Source organism: Zootoca vivipara, chromosome 2 (assembly GCF_963506605.1).
Source record: "Zootoca vivipara chromosome 2, rZooViv1.1, whole genome shotgun sequence".
In the NCBI taxonomy this organism is placed as follows: Eukaryota; Metazoa; Chordata; class Lepidosauria; order Squamata; family Lacertidae; genus Zootoca; species Zootoca vivipara.
In genome coordinates, this window is record NC_083277.1 from 89,703,137 (window position 1) to 89,719,374 (window position 16,238).

General features: G+C 41.6%; 1 protein-coding gene across 1 annotated transcript in view; it reads right to left on the reverse strand.

Annotated features, from left to right (window-relative positions):
- The window catches only part of SEC14L1 (SEC14 like lipid binding 1), a 37,818-nt gene extending 22,236 nt beyond the window's left edge, over positions 1-15,582 (reverse strand). The window contains exons 1-2 of the mRNA XM_035104569.2: positions 15,370-15,582; positions 11,798-11,888 (exon numbers count right to left, since the gene is read on the reverse strand). Of these exons, the coding sequence (XP_034960460.1) occupies positions 11,798-11,860 (63 nt within the window). The 5' untranslated portion in view covers positions 11,861-11,888; positions 15,370-15,582. The remainder of the gene's footprint in view (positions 1-11,797; positions 11,889-15,369) is intronic.
- Between the last annotated feature and the right edge of the window lie 656 nt (positions 15,583-16,238).

Here is a 16,238-nt window from a genome sequence, read left to right on the forward strand (position 1 = left end):
AACCTTTGAATCGCCCCCCAAATGGTACTGCATTTCAAGAAAAAACCCAGACAACTCCAAAAGACAAATTCCAAGGGTTGGAATCCCTTCAAATCCCTGAACACAGACTGACAAACTGTTTTGCATTCCCTATTATCAAGGCCTCACATGAAGCAGAGAGAACAGTTGTGTTGTGTACATGTATCCAATACCATTATTCTCCCATAATGCCCAATTATAGAATCAGGACTTTTTTTCTGTTCCATTTTACTTTATTTCACAGTGGACTGTTTCATGGAGATGTCATGAGAAGAGATGGGGATTCTATGGGCTGGAAGCATGCAGCTGAAAACAACAGGGTAGGTGGCTGAATTGTTAAATTGATACCCTTTCCCATCTCTCATGGCAACAAATTTACTCAAGAGAAACATACATACACCCTAAAGGAATTGATCTGAGAGAGGAATAAGGAAGTAGAAGCATTAATACTATTGCCTACAAGGGAAGTAAAATGTCTTAAAATGGCAGCCTGGCTAGAATGGCCAGAGTAGAGACCCAGCTGCAACAGCAGCAGCATGCAGGCATGATGTCCAGGGCACAGATTGATTTAGGCCTAGTTCTGACTTAGTTGGTTAAACAGTGTCCAGTTTGTACTGCTTCAGACTGCAAGTGGAGGCTCCTCTGTACAAACACACACACAACTCCTGCACCTCTCTCTTCATATGCAAAGCTACAAGTCCATGAGAAAGGTTGAAAGCCTAGCACACAAAGCCCACCCGACTAAGACACTAGTATTCAGTTGGAAGGAGTATTCAATCGTGAGAAGCCTACCAACAATCTGAAGTGGCACAGCCCAGACACAGGTTTACCACAACAGCAACAAACTGAAGGTCACATTCAAATGAATTCTTAAATGCAGAAGTGAAATCCTTGCTCTTGTCCACTTCTGCAAGTAAAGAATCTCCGCTGCACTGAACCACATCAGACTTTTGATCTCTCTCAAGCACATGCGAATTTCTTCATTTTTCATCAAAACTGGGTGGGTTTATTTACAGGCCTCCCCTTTTGGCACAAGAGGCAATTTCCGACAGGATACACCCAGCTGCTCTATACTTCATGTCGTATGATGTCAAAAACAGAGCAGGTAAAAACCTGACTTGGCTTAAAGGGGCCTATGAAGTGCCTTTTAAAGTGCTGTGTGAAATAACACTTTGAAGGGGGCTTTTGAAGACACAACAACCAACTATGGTCCATAGCTTGTGGTTTGTCTTGGGTTTAGACAAAATGTTAAACCAAACCAAGATTTAGCACAGCAGCAAAGTTGTTGCCATCTCCTCTCCTGGAACCTGCGCAGTTGCTTCTTCATGCTAGGCTGTGCTATACAGCTATAGTGCAAGTGCTGGCTGGGCTGGTGCTGCTGGAAGTCCTAGTTCAAAACACCCAGAGGACACCAAGTTGGTGAAAGCTGGCCTAAACTGATTCAATGTCACCACAAAGCACTCAGCATTAAGGAAAGTTTTTCTGTGCAAATGAGGAACCGGTCTGATCATTAATCAAATATCAATATTTACACTCTGATCTACTGAACACAGGCATTTCATTTTCACCTGATATTAGTCATGAGCATAAAATCAACACTCTGCCCACCAGGACTGAGAAACGGTTATTTTCTATAACTTGCCCAAGCTATGTAGCTTCGTGGAATTAAATAACAATGTAGAATTAAGTAACTCTATGAAGTTACTTATTATGTAAAAAACAAAACAAAACTGCTAACTCAGTCCAAGGTGTCAGTTACTGAAAAGGCTCAGCTTTTCTACTCCCAAATTTAACAGAGAAATTGGGGGGGGGGGAGAGAGAGAGAGAATAATGGTATTCCAAGACCAAGCATAACTCTGGGCCAACTTATATAGTCAGCAGAAACAGGTGGGAATGCTTTCCTTGAGCTGTACCAGTGAAGGAGGGCAGCTGAATGTTGGAATGCTCTGCAGTGCACAGACCACACACACAAACACACATGCTGGGGGAGGGGGGAGTGAAGCACATGCCATAGAAAAACAGCATGTGCAGAAAGTTCATTTGGTGGAGAACATTCAAATATGAAGTACACCCAAAGCCGTCATAAACTTGCAGCCTTGATGCAATCCAGTCCACAAAAAGCATTCTGCCAACTGGATAGCCTCTATTTCTATATTGCAAAACTTGAGGTGTGAACTTGGTCTGAACTGATTTAATCTGGCAGTTCATCAAGACTGCCAACAAATGGAGTCATCTGGGTCAATGGATATTGCGAGTTGATTTGAGTTCAAATCCTAACTCAGTCATAAATTCACTTAGGAGGCTTTTGACAAATCACTGTTTCCCAAAATACAGAGGAGTCTAATGCAGCTTCCATATCAAATCCACTTCCACAGCAATGATCTGTCTCAAGATTCTGCAGTACTTAGTATGACTATGTTGTCTTCAGCCATCTAAATAACTGTCTCAACTTATATAACACTCCAAATGCTTGATGAATCCACCCCAATACCTTAACAAAACCCTGCATTCATTGTGATATACCAAATGTCATGATGGCCCCGCTACACATACCATAAAAAATAGCATTTTAACAGTATTTTTCTTGCATTCAAGACACCAAGGAGGCTGTTCGTGCACCCATTTAAGTCACCTTAATTTTGGCAGGAGCAATGGGTTTCCAAATATCGCCCGAAATAGGTGCGCTCAGACAATCAAGTACCATGGTTTGGAAACAAATTCTGCTTCTGAACAGGATTACAAGAGAAATAAGCTCCCCAGCAGAATCTACTTACATAATGTATTTTGCATTATTTCCACATAGACTAACTGCTGCTCTTGCTTGCACTCAACATTCCTGTGAATCAGTATCTTAAGGAAGCTTATTAAATTCATTTGAATGTTTCTTTTTCTGTGCCCCTACCATTCACTCTTAAAACCCTAGGTTCTGGGATTATAGTGCTGATCACATTTTGTTCAGTGCCCCAAATGTAGCTGAAAAGCAGAATCAAATGCGATTATAGTTTGTATTTAAAGAGGCAATGGCATCTTATTTTAAAGCTGGCTTTGAACCCCTGAAGGTGCAAAGCACATGAATACCCCATCATACTTATTATGTGACTCAAAAGGAAGCAGCTGGATTATGAAAAGAACAAAACTAAAGCACTACTACAAGACTGGGCAGGTAAACTAAATACATAGTAGAGCATGAGGAACTTAGGAGACCAAATGCTTTCTCTTACTCTCAAGCTTAAAAGAATTGTGCATGAAGAGCAAGCATGATTTGTACAAATGACTGTAATTATAATTGTGCAAATAATTCATTCTAGTTCAGAAGACTGGAGAAAGTGAGCCTAAGCTTGGATCTGAAAATGGTAACATATGTTTAGCTTTAACAATTCAAATATACCGGTATATATTGAAATATGTGGTGTGCATTGTAGCTGTCTTGCAATAAGTTGATGCCTCAACACAAACATCATAGTTTCAGGTAACTATTGATATTTGATTGGCCTGTAATTGCTCCATGTTAGTAGTAGACATTTTGTTCAACACTAAGGATGACATCTAGATCTGGAAACATTGGCCTAATCAGCATTACTAGTTTCTACTTTGCTCTATGGCTACACAATTTTAAGTGTGGCTAGTGCATGATTTTGGTTGATGGTGGTGTTCTAAACGCAGCCATGCTTAGAACTCTTCAGTGAAAATCTGATTACAACAGACATTCTCTATTTCTATCAAGACATTCAGCAGCTAGACTTCCCTCATGATCTGTGCACAGTCAACGGCTGTACCATTTCATTTTCCCACAGCAATTGGTATGCTGGGAAATGACAGAGCCTGTCACCAGCTGAGACAGTGGAGAAGAGCGTCCGACATTACCCTCCCCTAGCTTAAAATCTCAGCTCAACCCATGACAATGCAGAGGGTTGCCTAGCAACCATAAGATTTAAAATAAATTTTGGTTGAAAGGGTAGCTTAGCTATTAAATGCTGTTCTGAACTTGCACAGCTTCAGGTCTCATTTGGGTAAATTTTAGAAGGCTTTCTAGTAACGATGTATCAGTGAAGCCCAGCATTAAAAGGTTGCCTGTCGCCTTACTGGGTTATGCTAAATCCATCACAAAATTTTAAGCGGCTGGAATGTTTTAATTAACTCATTTCCCTGTTCTTAAGACGTCAAGTAATCATTGAAGCCTGCGCCTTTGTGGGGTGAGCAAAACTTTCTAACTCGGAATGCATGGCTCAGTGGCTGGAACATTGGTTAAGGGTCTCAGATACTGAAGCTTTGCAATTTTGTGCAAACCACTCCCTCCCCTTAGATACAATTTTCCACATGGTGAGTAGGTCACACAGTAGAGCTGACTTTGGCAGCCAACCTGGAGTTCAATGAAATGGCAGTTTGAAGAAACTGCACTCACAATGAACCTGAATTTGTTCCAAGGGCATAGATCTATGCATATGGATACCACCACCTCATTCTACACACCATGTCCATTCCCCAAATAAACATTTAAGACCAAAAACGTCTTCTGGTCTCCCAGATTCAATTAGCAGGACCCAACTCAGAGAATACTGCCAGGATTCCAGATGCAGCTGCTACAGTGTGGTCTACCCCAGTTAAATCTTGGTTAGCTCACTGCAATAATGGAATTTCAGGAGAATCCTGCGCAACAAGGTACAGACCACCAGCATGGCAGCTGTGACCTTTTGTTCTCCAGTTATGCAATTGTTCTGCAATTATGTTTATTTCTTCTACTGCTACGGGCTACTCACAAAACTGGAATAGCAAGCTTCTCCTTCGCTCAGCAAGAAAACCCTGAACTGTCTGTCAATAGCAAAGACTGTGATAAAGTGCAAATGGCAGGGGAGTTTGAGGTGTCCTCTTACTGAAAATGATGGAATATTAGGCAGGCTTATAAGGGAAATGGAGGGATGGCATGCTATGTTAACAGGTTCCCTTGTGCTGATGCTATGGTCTTCCACAAATGCTACAAGACAGGAAAGTCAGGCATTTCCCCTATAAGGCAAACAGATGTCTGCAAGGAAGTCACAAGGCAATGGGACTCGATATAAATATAGCCAAAAACCACATATAAGGATATAACACCAGCTGCATTCACTTGCTTGGCAGCATACACAATCATAAAACCACCATATGGTGGACATATGGATCAGTGTTAGAAACTCAGATATGTATGCTAGGCGCGAAATCACTCCTTAAACCAAGGTTACAGAATGCCTAGGTGCCATTTTTGGGCCTGATGGTCATATTTTTCAAATGATGAACTTACTGTGATTGATCATCAGTTAAACATCTGACTAGTTCAAATGACAACCTTGAGCTAGGTTAAGAGCTTTGAGAATTTAAACAAGAAAAGTCACTTGATCCAGGGACAGTCCACTTTTTCTTAATTGTGACTGCTCCTCCTCAGGCTGCACAAAAAAGCAATTTGGTTCCCAAAATTCATTCCGATTGTGCAGAAAAAATATAACTGGTATAATTCTACAGTATGGGGTATTAGTGTGTGAAAACAGTCCAGATCCAATGATCCCCAGATGGTGGAGGTGTCAAGTGCCATCCTGGCACCTGGCTAATTTCGAACACTACTATGGTGTTTTCTCCTTATGTAGGATGGTAGCTAAATTTTACTGAGAGTAGACCTAATGAAATTAATGGGCCTAACTTAGTCATGGTCACCGATTTCAATGGATTTGCTCAGAGTAAAACTTAGCAGAGTATCGCCCATAATTTGTGATTCAGTACAGAAGTCATGGGATGCAGGTGGAGCTGTGGTCTAAACCACAAAACCTAGGGCTTGCTGATCAGAAGGTCGGTGGTTCAAATCCCCGCGACGGGATGAGCTCCCGTTGCTCGGTCCTTGCTCCTGCCAACCTAGCAGTTCGAAAGCACATTAAAGTGCAAGTAGATAAATAGGTACTGCTTCTGGTTCACCAGAACAGCTCAGTTATGCTGGCCACATGACCCGGAAGCAGTACGCTGGCTCCCTCGGCCAGTAAAGCGAGATGAGCGCAGCAACCCCAGAGTCGTCTGTGACTGGACCTAATGGTCAGGGATCCCTTTACCTTTACCGAAGTCATACCATTAACTGCAGCAGTAGCCAATGCAGTACAGGAGTCAAAATGGGACATATACGCTCCAACTATCATTGGAAAACAGTTGTGAACACTAGGCTTTGTAGCGGTAGGCTACCTAAACTCAGAAAGTAGGGTAAAATGCAAAAATGCAGTGCCAGGAGTTAGTAGCCTTACAAAAATGTAAATTATGGTTGAGATTCAACTAACAAGCCTTGCCAGCCAAAGCTTGCATAAGGACTTCCACTAGTACAACGAGGCTTCTCTCCACCACATGGCGGGTGGGAGAATCCCTGAAACAGTGTGCAGGGGGAAGAGAGGACAGATTGTTCCATCAGACAAGTAGAAATGCTTGTGCTGATACAGATATCTGCTGAGCACTGCACTACATTTAATTCCATTCTCAAAGTCTCAACATCAAAGAAGAACAGTTGAGAGTCTCTTTTGGCAAATGCTTTCCTACTATGCCCCAACATCCTTTATAAACCCTCCTTTGACATTGCCTCTTCTTCCTTCCCCAGCTTTGGGAGTCCAACCAAACCACCCCAGAAAGTATTGACAAATAAATTTACAACCAGCCCCTCACATTATAGACAAATTGTGACAACAGCAGCATCTGCAGTTTACAGACCATGAACTACCACCACAAAAGCACACAGGAAGAACTGCGAAGTTGACAACTAAATTCTGACAAGTTGCAGAACAGAAAGTGTATACTCAAAAGCAAAGGGTGTTTTTCAGTACACAGATTTAGAAAACACCCTCAAGAGGGAGGAAGACCTACTGGCAGAACAACTTAGGTTCTTGGAACTAAATCCAAGGCTGATGTCACTCACATTTTCCAGCAAGTGGAGAAACACAATAAGATTTGGAAAAGTAAGCAATTCTGTCAGGAAACTCATTGCTTGCTCTCCTATTGTGGCCCGAGCATATCTAAATCCCATGACATTTGTTCCCACAATGTTGTGGGAGACAAGAGGCTACAAATACAATAAATGTGCCCTTTTTAATCACACAGGGTGTATGTATCACAATATTATCGAAGCAAAAGCATGATAACATCAATGTCTGCTGCTGCATTAAACCACAACACATGTTCAGAAAGGCCATTATGTTAGGGTACCTTGAGAGCAGCTTCTTGTTATCAGCACATGGTAGTAACAGACTGGCAGGTCAGAACCACAGCTGGAGCCAAGCACAGGTGAAACCAAAGCTGGAGCAATGATAGGTGGGACAAATAGGCTCACTGCACCATACATGGTGACAGTGTAGCAAAATAAAGAAATTTTGGGAAGAAATCCACTTTGAACTAGAAAAAATGTTAAGAATCTCATTTATTAGGAAACCAGAGGCATATCTGTTGGGCATTACTGATTCAGATATTCCTAAAAAATTTAAAGATTTTTTTTGTATGCAAAAGTGGCAGCGAGAGTTCTTATAGCTACAAGGTGGAAGAGCGACATAATTCCTTCTAGACAAGAGTGGATACAAAAATTGACTGAATATGCAGAATTAGATAGTCTATCTGAAAAAAAATTGAATTTGTATCAAAATGGGAGGCCTTCAGAGCATATCTTAAACAGAATTATACCATGTTAAAATCTGTAGCAGCTTTTGAGTGATCCCAGCAGTTTTTATTAATTGCTTATATAAATATAAACATTTATAAATTGTGAAAATGTTAATTTCTTTCCTTTTCCCTCCCCTCTTAAGTAGTACCCCTTTTTGGAATTGTTTTTGTGTGTGTATGTAATATGCATGGAAATAAGCATGAAAAAAATAAAACAATTGAAAAAGAAAAAGAAAACTGATTTCCTATTCAGGTGCCAGAAACAGCCTCAATTTCATTTTGTGCTACATTTCTCGGTTATTTTTTTTATAGACTGAAATAGGGGTAGTGAATCTTCAAAACATAAGCATCAAGGCAGGTTGATGCTAACCCCCAACCATCCTTTTCAGCAAATACTTTCTGGAGGGAGAGACTTTGGCAAAAAGGCTGGAAGCCAATAAAACACCCAATCCACAATGCAATAACTAGCCTCTCCCTTAATTCATAGGAGTATAGTACAAAAGCAGAGTTAAGTTCCCCACAATTTCTTTGGCTGTTAATAGAGGAACAGAAACTCCTGCGTTTTACTTAAGCTTTCTTAAGAGTTCTTTTTATGTAATCACTTACTGTAAAATAATGCTTTAAATCTGACATTTAAATAAGTTAAATGAGGAAGAATGCTCTGAAATAAGAATAAGGAGCAGTGTAACAGATACAAAATCCAAACACACTCTGATTTTTCAAGTCACAGGATTCCAAGGCTAATTTCATGATCTAGAGACAGGGCTTTTAAAAAGTTGGCTGATTTCTATGCAGCTCCCATTTTACATTGCTGTGCCAGGAGCCATATATACATAAAACTTAGCATGCTTAATAGTCTTAAAAACAAAACAAAACTACACACAATATTTGTAATTTGAGAGGTCACTTTTCTCATTTTAACAGCCAACTATAATCTTCAGGTAACTAGACATGTGGTTCTCTGCATGTCAGCCTAACATTACACTAAAGCTGCAATTCCACACCCACTTACGGTACATAGGAGTAAGCCACAATGAACTCAATGGGACTTACTTCTGAGCAGCCTGTATAGGATTCTGCTGCAAATAAAGGTTGCACTCAGGAAATCACATATGCAGCTTTAAAAGAGATGTAAATAAGGCCTCCGCTTTGCAAAGAACTTCTGTCTCACAGGTAGTGTCGTCTTCTCCAAACCCTCAACAACCCTGCCAAGATCAAGTGCAGCCACAAGCCTAAGCATACTACACTCAAGAAAAGTCTCATTTTTCGATACAACAATCTTATAAAAGCCAAAACTACTATTAGCCAGCATTACAGAAGCAACAGACATCAACAGAACTGAACTTCAAGCCAATATTTATGGTGCCTGCCAGTCAGACATTTGCTGATTTTTTAGCAACTCTTGACAAGAAAAGCTTGCATCTTCCATCTTCAGCATCAATAAAACTGATTAAAATCTATGTAGACCAATCCTGCTCTATTGGTTTCTGGCTAGGCCACACTTCTCCCCTACTAAAGAAAAGAATCAATATAGTTAGCATTATGAAGCATGAAGTAATGAAGCCTTTTAAAGGTTTCCTAATTACATGCAACACTTTCCCTTTTTGAAATCTAATTCCACTGAAAAGGCTTTTGCTTGAAAGAAGAGAACAGCGCAAAGGAATTACCACCACCTTCTCTTTCAGTTTCCTTCTCAAAAAACATTCCTACTCCACCCTCATTGTTATCAAGCCCTGACCAACTTTGGCTGCAACTCCTCATCAGGACAAAGATAACGTTGTTTAATCTAGAACTGTGTTGCTATACTGTACACATATTTGCAGGACTGAGCTCAGGGAGTCTAGTTTTTAAAATAAATCACTTAGTTGCATTACAGGGGTATTTTTTTATAAAGCACCCCTTCAGCCAAATTCTCAAATTTTAAGTGTGTATTTTTGAAATGCATCTGCTGTTCAGAGCTCAGTAGGTTATATATTCCAAGCTTGAACAAATCCATTAAGCTGTTTGCACTGCTCATGCATGAAACCCATTTACGCCAGCAATAAAGAGCTTGCTCTTGCTAGGTTTTGAAGATATTTACAAAGATATTGGTAAACTTGGTTTCGTCTTCTTTTCAACAGGCTGAACATTTTCACTGCATATATGGGGGCTTCTAGGTATGATGCACAAATTATGTTTTACACAACTAGAGCAGAACTCTACATACAGTACTTATTATTGTATACTTATTGCAAAGATGTTTGCAATATATGGCTAGTGGGCCATGAACAAAGGCTTCAAAGTGAAGCCCAAAGCTTATGCTTGAAACCGCTGAGAACTCTCATGTCTCCATCTTTCATAGACAAACCTCTGCCTTAAAACTGTAAGCAGAAGTACCAAAAATACACATTATTTTGCTTTGGTGCCTAGTGATTTCTAACGTCACTTTATTTTTTGAAGGTGGTTTTTTGGGAAGTGTTGGAAGTCTTTACTTACCAATAACAAGTCTCACCCTAGCAAGTGTTCACATTGTTTGCTGCCAGTCCATTCCCATGAGGAATTTGGGAGGTGGGGGAGGGAAGGTTGGCCACTGTGTTAAGGAGATACCATTACCAGGCTAAGATTTCTCAAGGACTTCTGAACAAGGATACTTAGTAGAATTTCCTAGATCTAGGATACTGTTTCCTGAACCGAACTTTGTTTAAGCCCTTGTGCAAAATGAGAAATAACAACCCCTTCAGCATGTCCACAAACATGCACTTTTATCTGCAAACTTGCTAAAAGCATCAGCAGAACTTGACTGAACACATCTGTCTCATGTGCTCATCGGCACAATTTCTGTCCTTAAGATGCATGCTCAGGGTTGAGACATGTTGCCAACAAAACTGAAGTTCTATTAGCATGGTTGGGTTTTGTTCTGTTTTTTATTAATCTTGCTGCCTTCTATGTTCATTTATGCAAATTCCTACAAACACAAAAAGGATGGCTTCAGCTCTCTTTCTCACTTAACCAAACCCTAACTTCTTTTTGACCCCTATTCCCATGAGTTATCATGCTATGCTCAGTTAGGATGTTTAGAAAATAAAATATAATGGTGGTAAGATCTCTTCCCCCCCCCCAGATTTCAACATCACTTCAGACAAGGTGTGCATAGACAAGTCACAGGAATGTCATTACAACTGAGGAGACTTTAAGAAGGAAAATCAGATTAAATACATGCATTAATATCATCACTTAATACTGTCTTAATGTAGGAGTTCTTCTTCCTGCTCCTATACTTGTGCTGACGTATCTCCAAGTCATAGGTATAAACAGTGCCAACTTGAACTGATCCTCTTTACCAGTGTTTCAAATATATCTTGGCACTATAGTCAAAAGAAGCTGTTTTGCACAGCATGTCCTGGTGATCTGCTTAAAAGGCCATTGCCAACACCTTCAGACTTGCTGTGCCTCCTACAACAAGTCTGTCGGAGTTCCTGCTAGGCTTCAGAGCAAGAGGTTTTTTAAAAGTTACAAATACGTATTTCACTCCTCCCCAAAGACGTTGCTTATCTCAAGACTACACTAAGAAAAGATATGTGCAACATCGCAATGCCTAAACCATATGCTTCAGTGGCTTCAATTCAGACATCACATCAAACCATGGCATACCTAACCAAAGTCTGAGAGCAAACCATAGTCTCATATATTTTAAAAATACAATGGCTTTAGAGCTGCCTGACTGCTTTTGTTTTTCATCTAATCTGATCTCTAGATGCAACAGGCTCTGGGGACAGAGCAACAACCATAACTATTGTTTATCAACTCACATATCATGCTAAAACTATAGCTAAGTTTCATTAATCATGGTTTGGTGTGGTGATGGAAATGATCCCATGAACTGCCTAATCTAGATGAACAGACAGCAAGAAACACAGAACATACTGTTCTAATTTCCCTCAGGTATTTCTCCAGATCACCTGCTGAAACTTTTCAACCATCATATCCTGGAGCAAATGTGAAAGGCCTGCCTAAATTATTTGTTAACGGGAAATTGCCTTACATAGCACCCACTTCAGAGCAAAGATACCCCATGGCACTCAGTTTTTATTAACCAATGTTACCCACCCAAGCAAATGAGTAATTTATTAATATATTATAAACTGATACTTACAGCCATAATTAACTCAAAGGGCTTCTTATACACCCTCACGGGAGATTGGTATTTCTGCACCATGGTTGCACAGAGTTAGTACTATACAGATCTGGGAAAAGAGAACAAAAATAGTGGGAAATAAATGCATTCATTGACACTAATTTAAACAGTTACCATGGAGACTTTTTGCATGTTCCTTTCCATCACCAAAATTCCACATCCTGATGACATATGCAAGAATATTTTGAGGACTAAGAACTCAAGGTCAATAATTTCTACTGGTGGTGCTACTATCAGAATACGTTCACTGTTCACCACATGTTTAAAAAGGCAATAGCCAAGGTCATTATCATCATGGAATCTGAATAACTATACTAAGTCATAAATTAGTATCATTTACATGGGCTAAAATATGTGTGTTTGGGGGAGGGGTACTTAATCTACTATTTTAAGCAACACATTTCTGGCTCAATTTATAATTTCACATTCAGAGGATGGCAGAACACCATGCACAGTTACTGATACAGACCAGGAACAAGCATTACATCATCAACCACAGGAAGTACAAAGCAATATTTGTACTACGCATGTGTTTTCACTTCAGCCATGGCATTTCAAGGTTGTGGTCCTCATGGTTTTACATAAGCTTGAATACACTAATAAATGCATTTGAAATAACCAATAGTCAAAAGGCAACTAAGAATGCAATCCTACACCCACATATTTCCAATCACGTCTGCAAGACTCCCTGTATTATACTTGGCACCTGCACCTTGGGAGGTAGCAATTCTTATCTTTACTTAACTCCAAGAAGCTGAAAGTCAGAAAAGGATTCGTTCATCTCAATGGTGTAAGTTATGTTACTTGACAAGTGGCAAATACAAAGCCTTAGAACAGGTTTCTATGCTATGTGCTACTTAAGCATATATTCAAATAAGTTCCTCTGAAAAGGAAATTGGGGGGGGGTACCTTCTAAAAATACAGTATGTTCTCATACTAAAACTAGCAGATCTATATAATGTAAACAAAATAGCCACAGACTCAACAACTTTAACTGGAAAATGTAGCAGGCAACTTCTTTTTTAAAAATGGGACAAGGTACTGTATATTGAATATAATGGGGAAACTAGGAATAAGATTTTATTATTACTTTCTCTATTGATTTTTCCCATTAAAGTGGCTCTGAACAACATCTGTTTTTAGCAAAAAGTATGGAAATTATTCAGTATACCTAGAATAAGATTTTTGAATTGATATCTAAGAGTGACATGTTGCAAAACTGTAAATAAAAAACTGACCTATTTTGAAATCTAAATGCAACATGGGCTAATTATTGAAATTTAGCTCAGTCTTTCCCCAAGACTCAGGGCTGGTACCAATCATTTTAATAGACAGTAAATATTTTAAAGTTACGAAAAGAATAATGAATATTTCATTCTTATAAACACAATAAAGATGGTAAGTAGTAAAATAAATACCTTCCAGGCATACATTTGGTATATGTTTAGTTAATTTACTTCTGCACAAGCACACAGAAGCTGATGAAAAATACAATGCTCTACAGATAATTAATTGCCACTAGGGCACTTAGTAGGAACGCCCTTAAGGAATTCATGGGACTGAATATTACTGCCTGGTGTGTATTGCTTAACAATCAAGACTTCTTCCACACACACAAGAATGTACACAAATCTTGTGTACACAGCCAACATAAATGGGTGTTAGGAGGCCATTCTATTTATTATTTATTATTTGTCCCGCACCCATCTGACTGGGTTGTTCCAGCCAGTCTGGGTGGCAAGGACCAGTTTCTACAGCTACAGAAAAAAGTCTACAAACGGCTGCTTTTCCAAATTAGCTTCAGAATGCCAATGGAAGTTAACAGTCTCTTCCAAGATTCCAACAATAATTCTGTAAGCAGCTAAAGGGAAGAATGTTGGAGGAAGATCAACTCCCTGCAACACAGTGATCGGTTTGTCAGCAAGCCACCAAACCATTATTCTTAGGAAGCTAGAAAGACAAGAACTGAAAAGAAACGTTTGGTCACAGTATTTTTGACACATCTAAGCAGAAAAACCCAATCCAAATAATGATAAAGTACAGGCTCGAAACAGTTTTTTCCCTCTTTCTCACCACACTTGCAGCCTGCAAAGCAGTCGAGAGCAGAAACAGAAAAAGTCATCAAGTGTGACTAAGTTTGGGGTCTATTTATTCTGAATTCATCTACCACAGACTCATAGAATTAAGTGACTTTAGCAAATTTTAATAATCTCCTGTGCACTGTAGCCCCTTTCCAGCAACTGAAGTTGAAAAGGCAGGTTTTAATGGGACAAATAACTTTCCCTAAACTTAAAAAAAGGGGGGAAGGGTTTAAGAACCACAGAAGAGAATCAGTGAGCAGGGAGGAAGCTTCCCAAAGATTTGGCCACTATCCATCTGACTTATTTGGAGGTAGGGCAATTGTTTTAGGAGCCAGCTAGGGAACAACTGCCTAACTTCAGAATATGCAAGCAGAAGAATAGCATAACAAACAAAAAGCCACAGTGGGGGAGTGTGGTGGGGGCTGGATGAGAAAGAAAGTAGTATTCTGGGGCAAAGCAAAGGGCACTCAAGTAAACAAAGCCCGAGTTTGGGGTTAATAAACTGAGAAGAAAATTAAAAGAGAGTAGGGAACAGCCAAGAGCTGCCAGGGGACAAAGGGGAAAGCCAAGGCATTTTAAGGACAAGCGTGGGGAGAGATCAATGGGAAAGAAGCCAGAGAAAGACAGCAATGGCACATGTGGGAAAGCTGGAAGAGGGAATGTGAATGTGAATATGGGGAAGAGGTACAGTTTGGGTACCAGAAAGTGGTGGGTGGAAGGGAAGAGGCAGGCAGGCAGGCAGATAGAGGAAAGGATTGCGGAGGTAAGAGGTAGGATGCACTGAGAATGCTGAGAGTCAGGTAGAAGTGGGAAGCCAGGAACAGGGAAATAAATAAATAAAATAATGATATCCCGCTCATCTGGCTGGGTTGCACCAGCCACTTTGGGGCAGAGAGGTAAGGGGGGGGGAGGATAATCCTCAAAAGAGGCATAAGCCAGAGAAAGAGAGGGAAGTCGTGGTGACCGAGAAGGGGGGGGGGAGGAGCTGAGGAAGAGAGAAGACCCTGAGAGGGAAGGCAAGCCAGGTGTGGAGGGACTCGGGAGGGGCTGGGCCGAGGAAAGCAGCTGAGATTAGGCGAGGGAAGAAGGACCGAGAGGAGGAGGAGGAGGAAGAGGAAAAGGAGAAAGAGGATGGGAGATGGCCATAGGTGAAGAGGAGGAAGAAGAGCGAAAAGGAGGCGCAGGGGGATACCATATTCGTGGATGGGGGGGCAGCTGGGGGAGAGGAGCACTGAGGGTGGGAGTCAAAGGGAACTGGGGGGGAAGAGAAGGTGCTTAAAAGGGGAAGGGGAAGGGGAACCCGGGGGCGGCTGGGGGGGGGTGAAGGGGGCCTCCTCAGGGGGTGGGGAGAGCAGCCCGAGGAAGACGCTGTTTGGGGAAGCGACGAGGGAAGCAGCCGAGCGGATGAACGGAGAAGCCGAGCTCCACCGCCGCTGCCGCGGGACCCACCTTCTTCTTCTATTGCCAAGGCCGGCTGGTCTCTTGTCTCATGTCGACTCTCTGCTCGGCTCCCTCCTTCGGGTGTTGCTGCCCCCGCCGGTTCCGGAGGGGTGAAGAGGAGGAGGAGGGAGGGGGGAACAGAGAGCGGAGACGGCCCGGCTCGTTGTTAGCCAGTGACGGAGCAGAGGAGGGGCCCGGCTGCCTTCCAACCCGTGCGCCTGCGCACTGTGAGGAGGCGAGAGGACGCTCCACCCCACCCCTGCACCTCTTGTCTGCGCATGCTCCCAAGAGGCGGCTCGCGCAGGTTGTATGGAACGCTCAGAGCGAAGGCGCGCAGCTGTTTTTGCGCAGCAAGTGGGGTAGTTTCCACCGTGTTGCTGTGGCAGCTGATTGGTATAGAGAACGACGCTGAATGGGCGCAGTCGATCGAGCATGGCTTTCGTCCACCAGCAGAACATTCGGAACATGGTGCAATGGCACTTTTATCTGAATAGCGTGCATCCAGCGAACCACAGCTGGGATTGTTTCGGTTATAACATTTCCCTCTTTTTTGTGATGTGTCTGTACTCCGATCTGTTGGTATTGTTATTTCCCCCCTCCTTCTGTATATCCGATTCATTCATAACTGAAAATCAGTAAAACTCAAATTAAAGCAGAGAGAGAGAGAGAACGCCCCTACACTTTCTGGAGCCGGCTCACTCATAAGGCAGGCTGAAGTAGCTGCCGCCAGTGTCAAAACACCCCTCCCAACTGGTGGGGGCAGGGGGCAACATTCCCAAATAAGTTTGCTTCTAGTCTAGGCTACTGAATTGTGAAGCAGCTGGCTGCACAATGCCTGAAGGACAGGCAGGAGTGTGGGGCACAACTGCCCCTAGGTT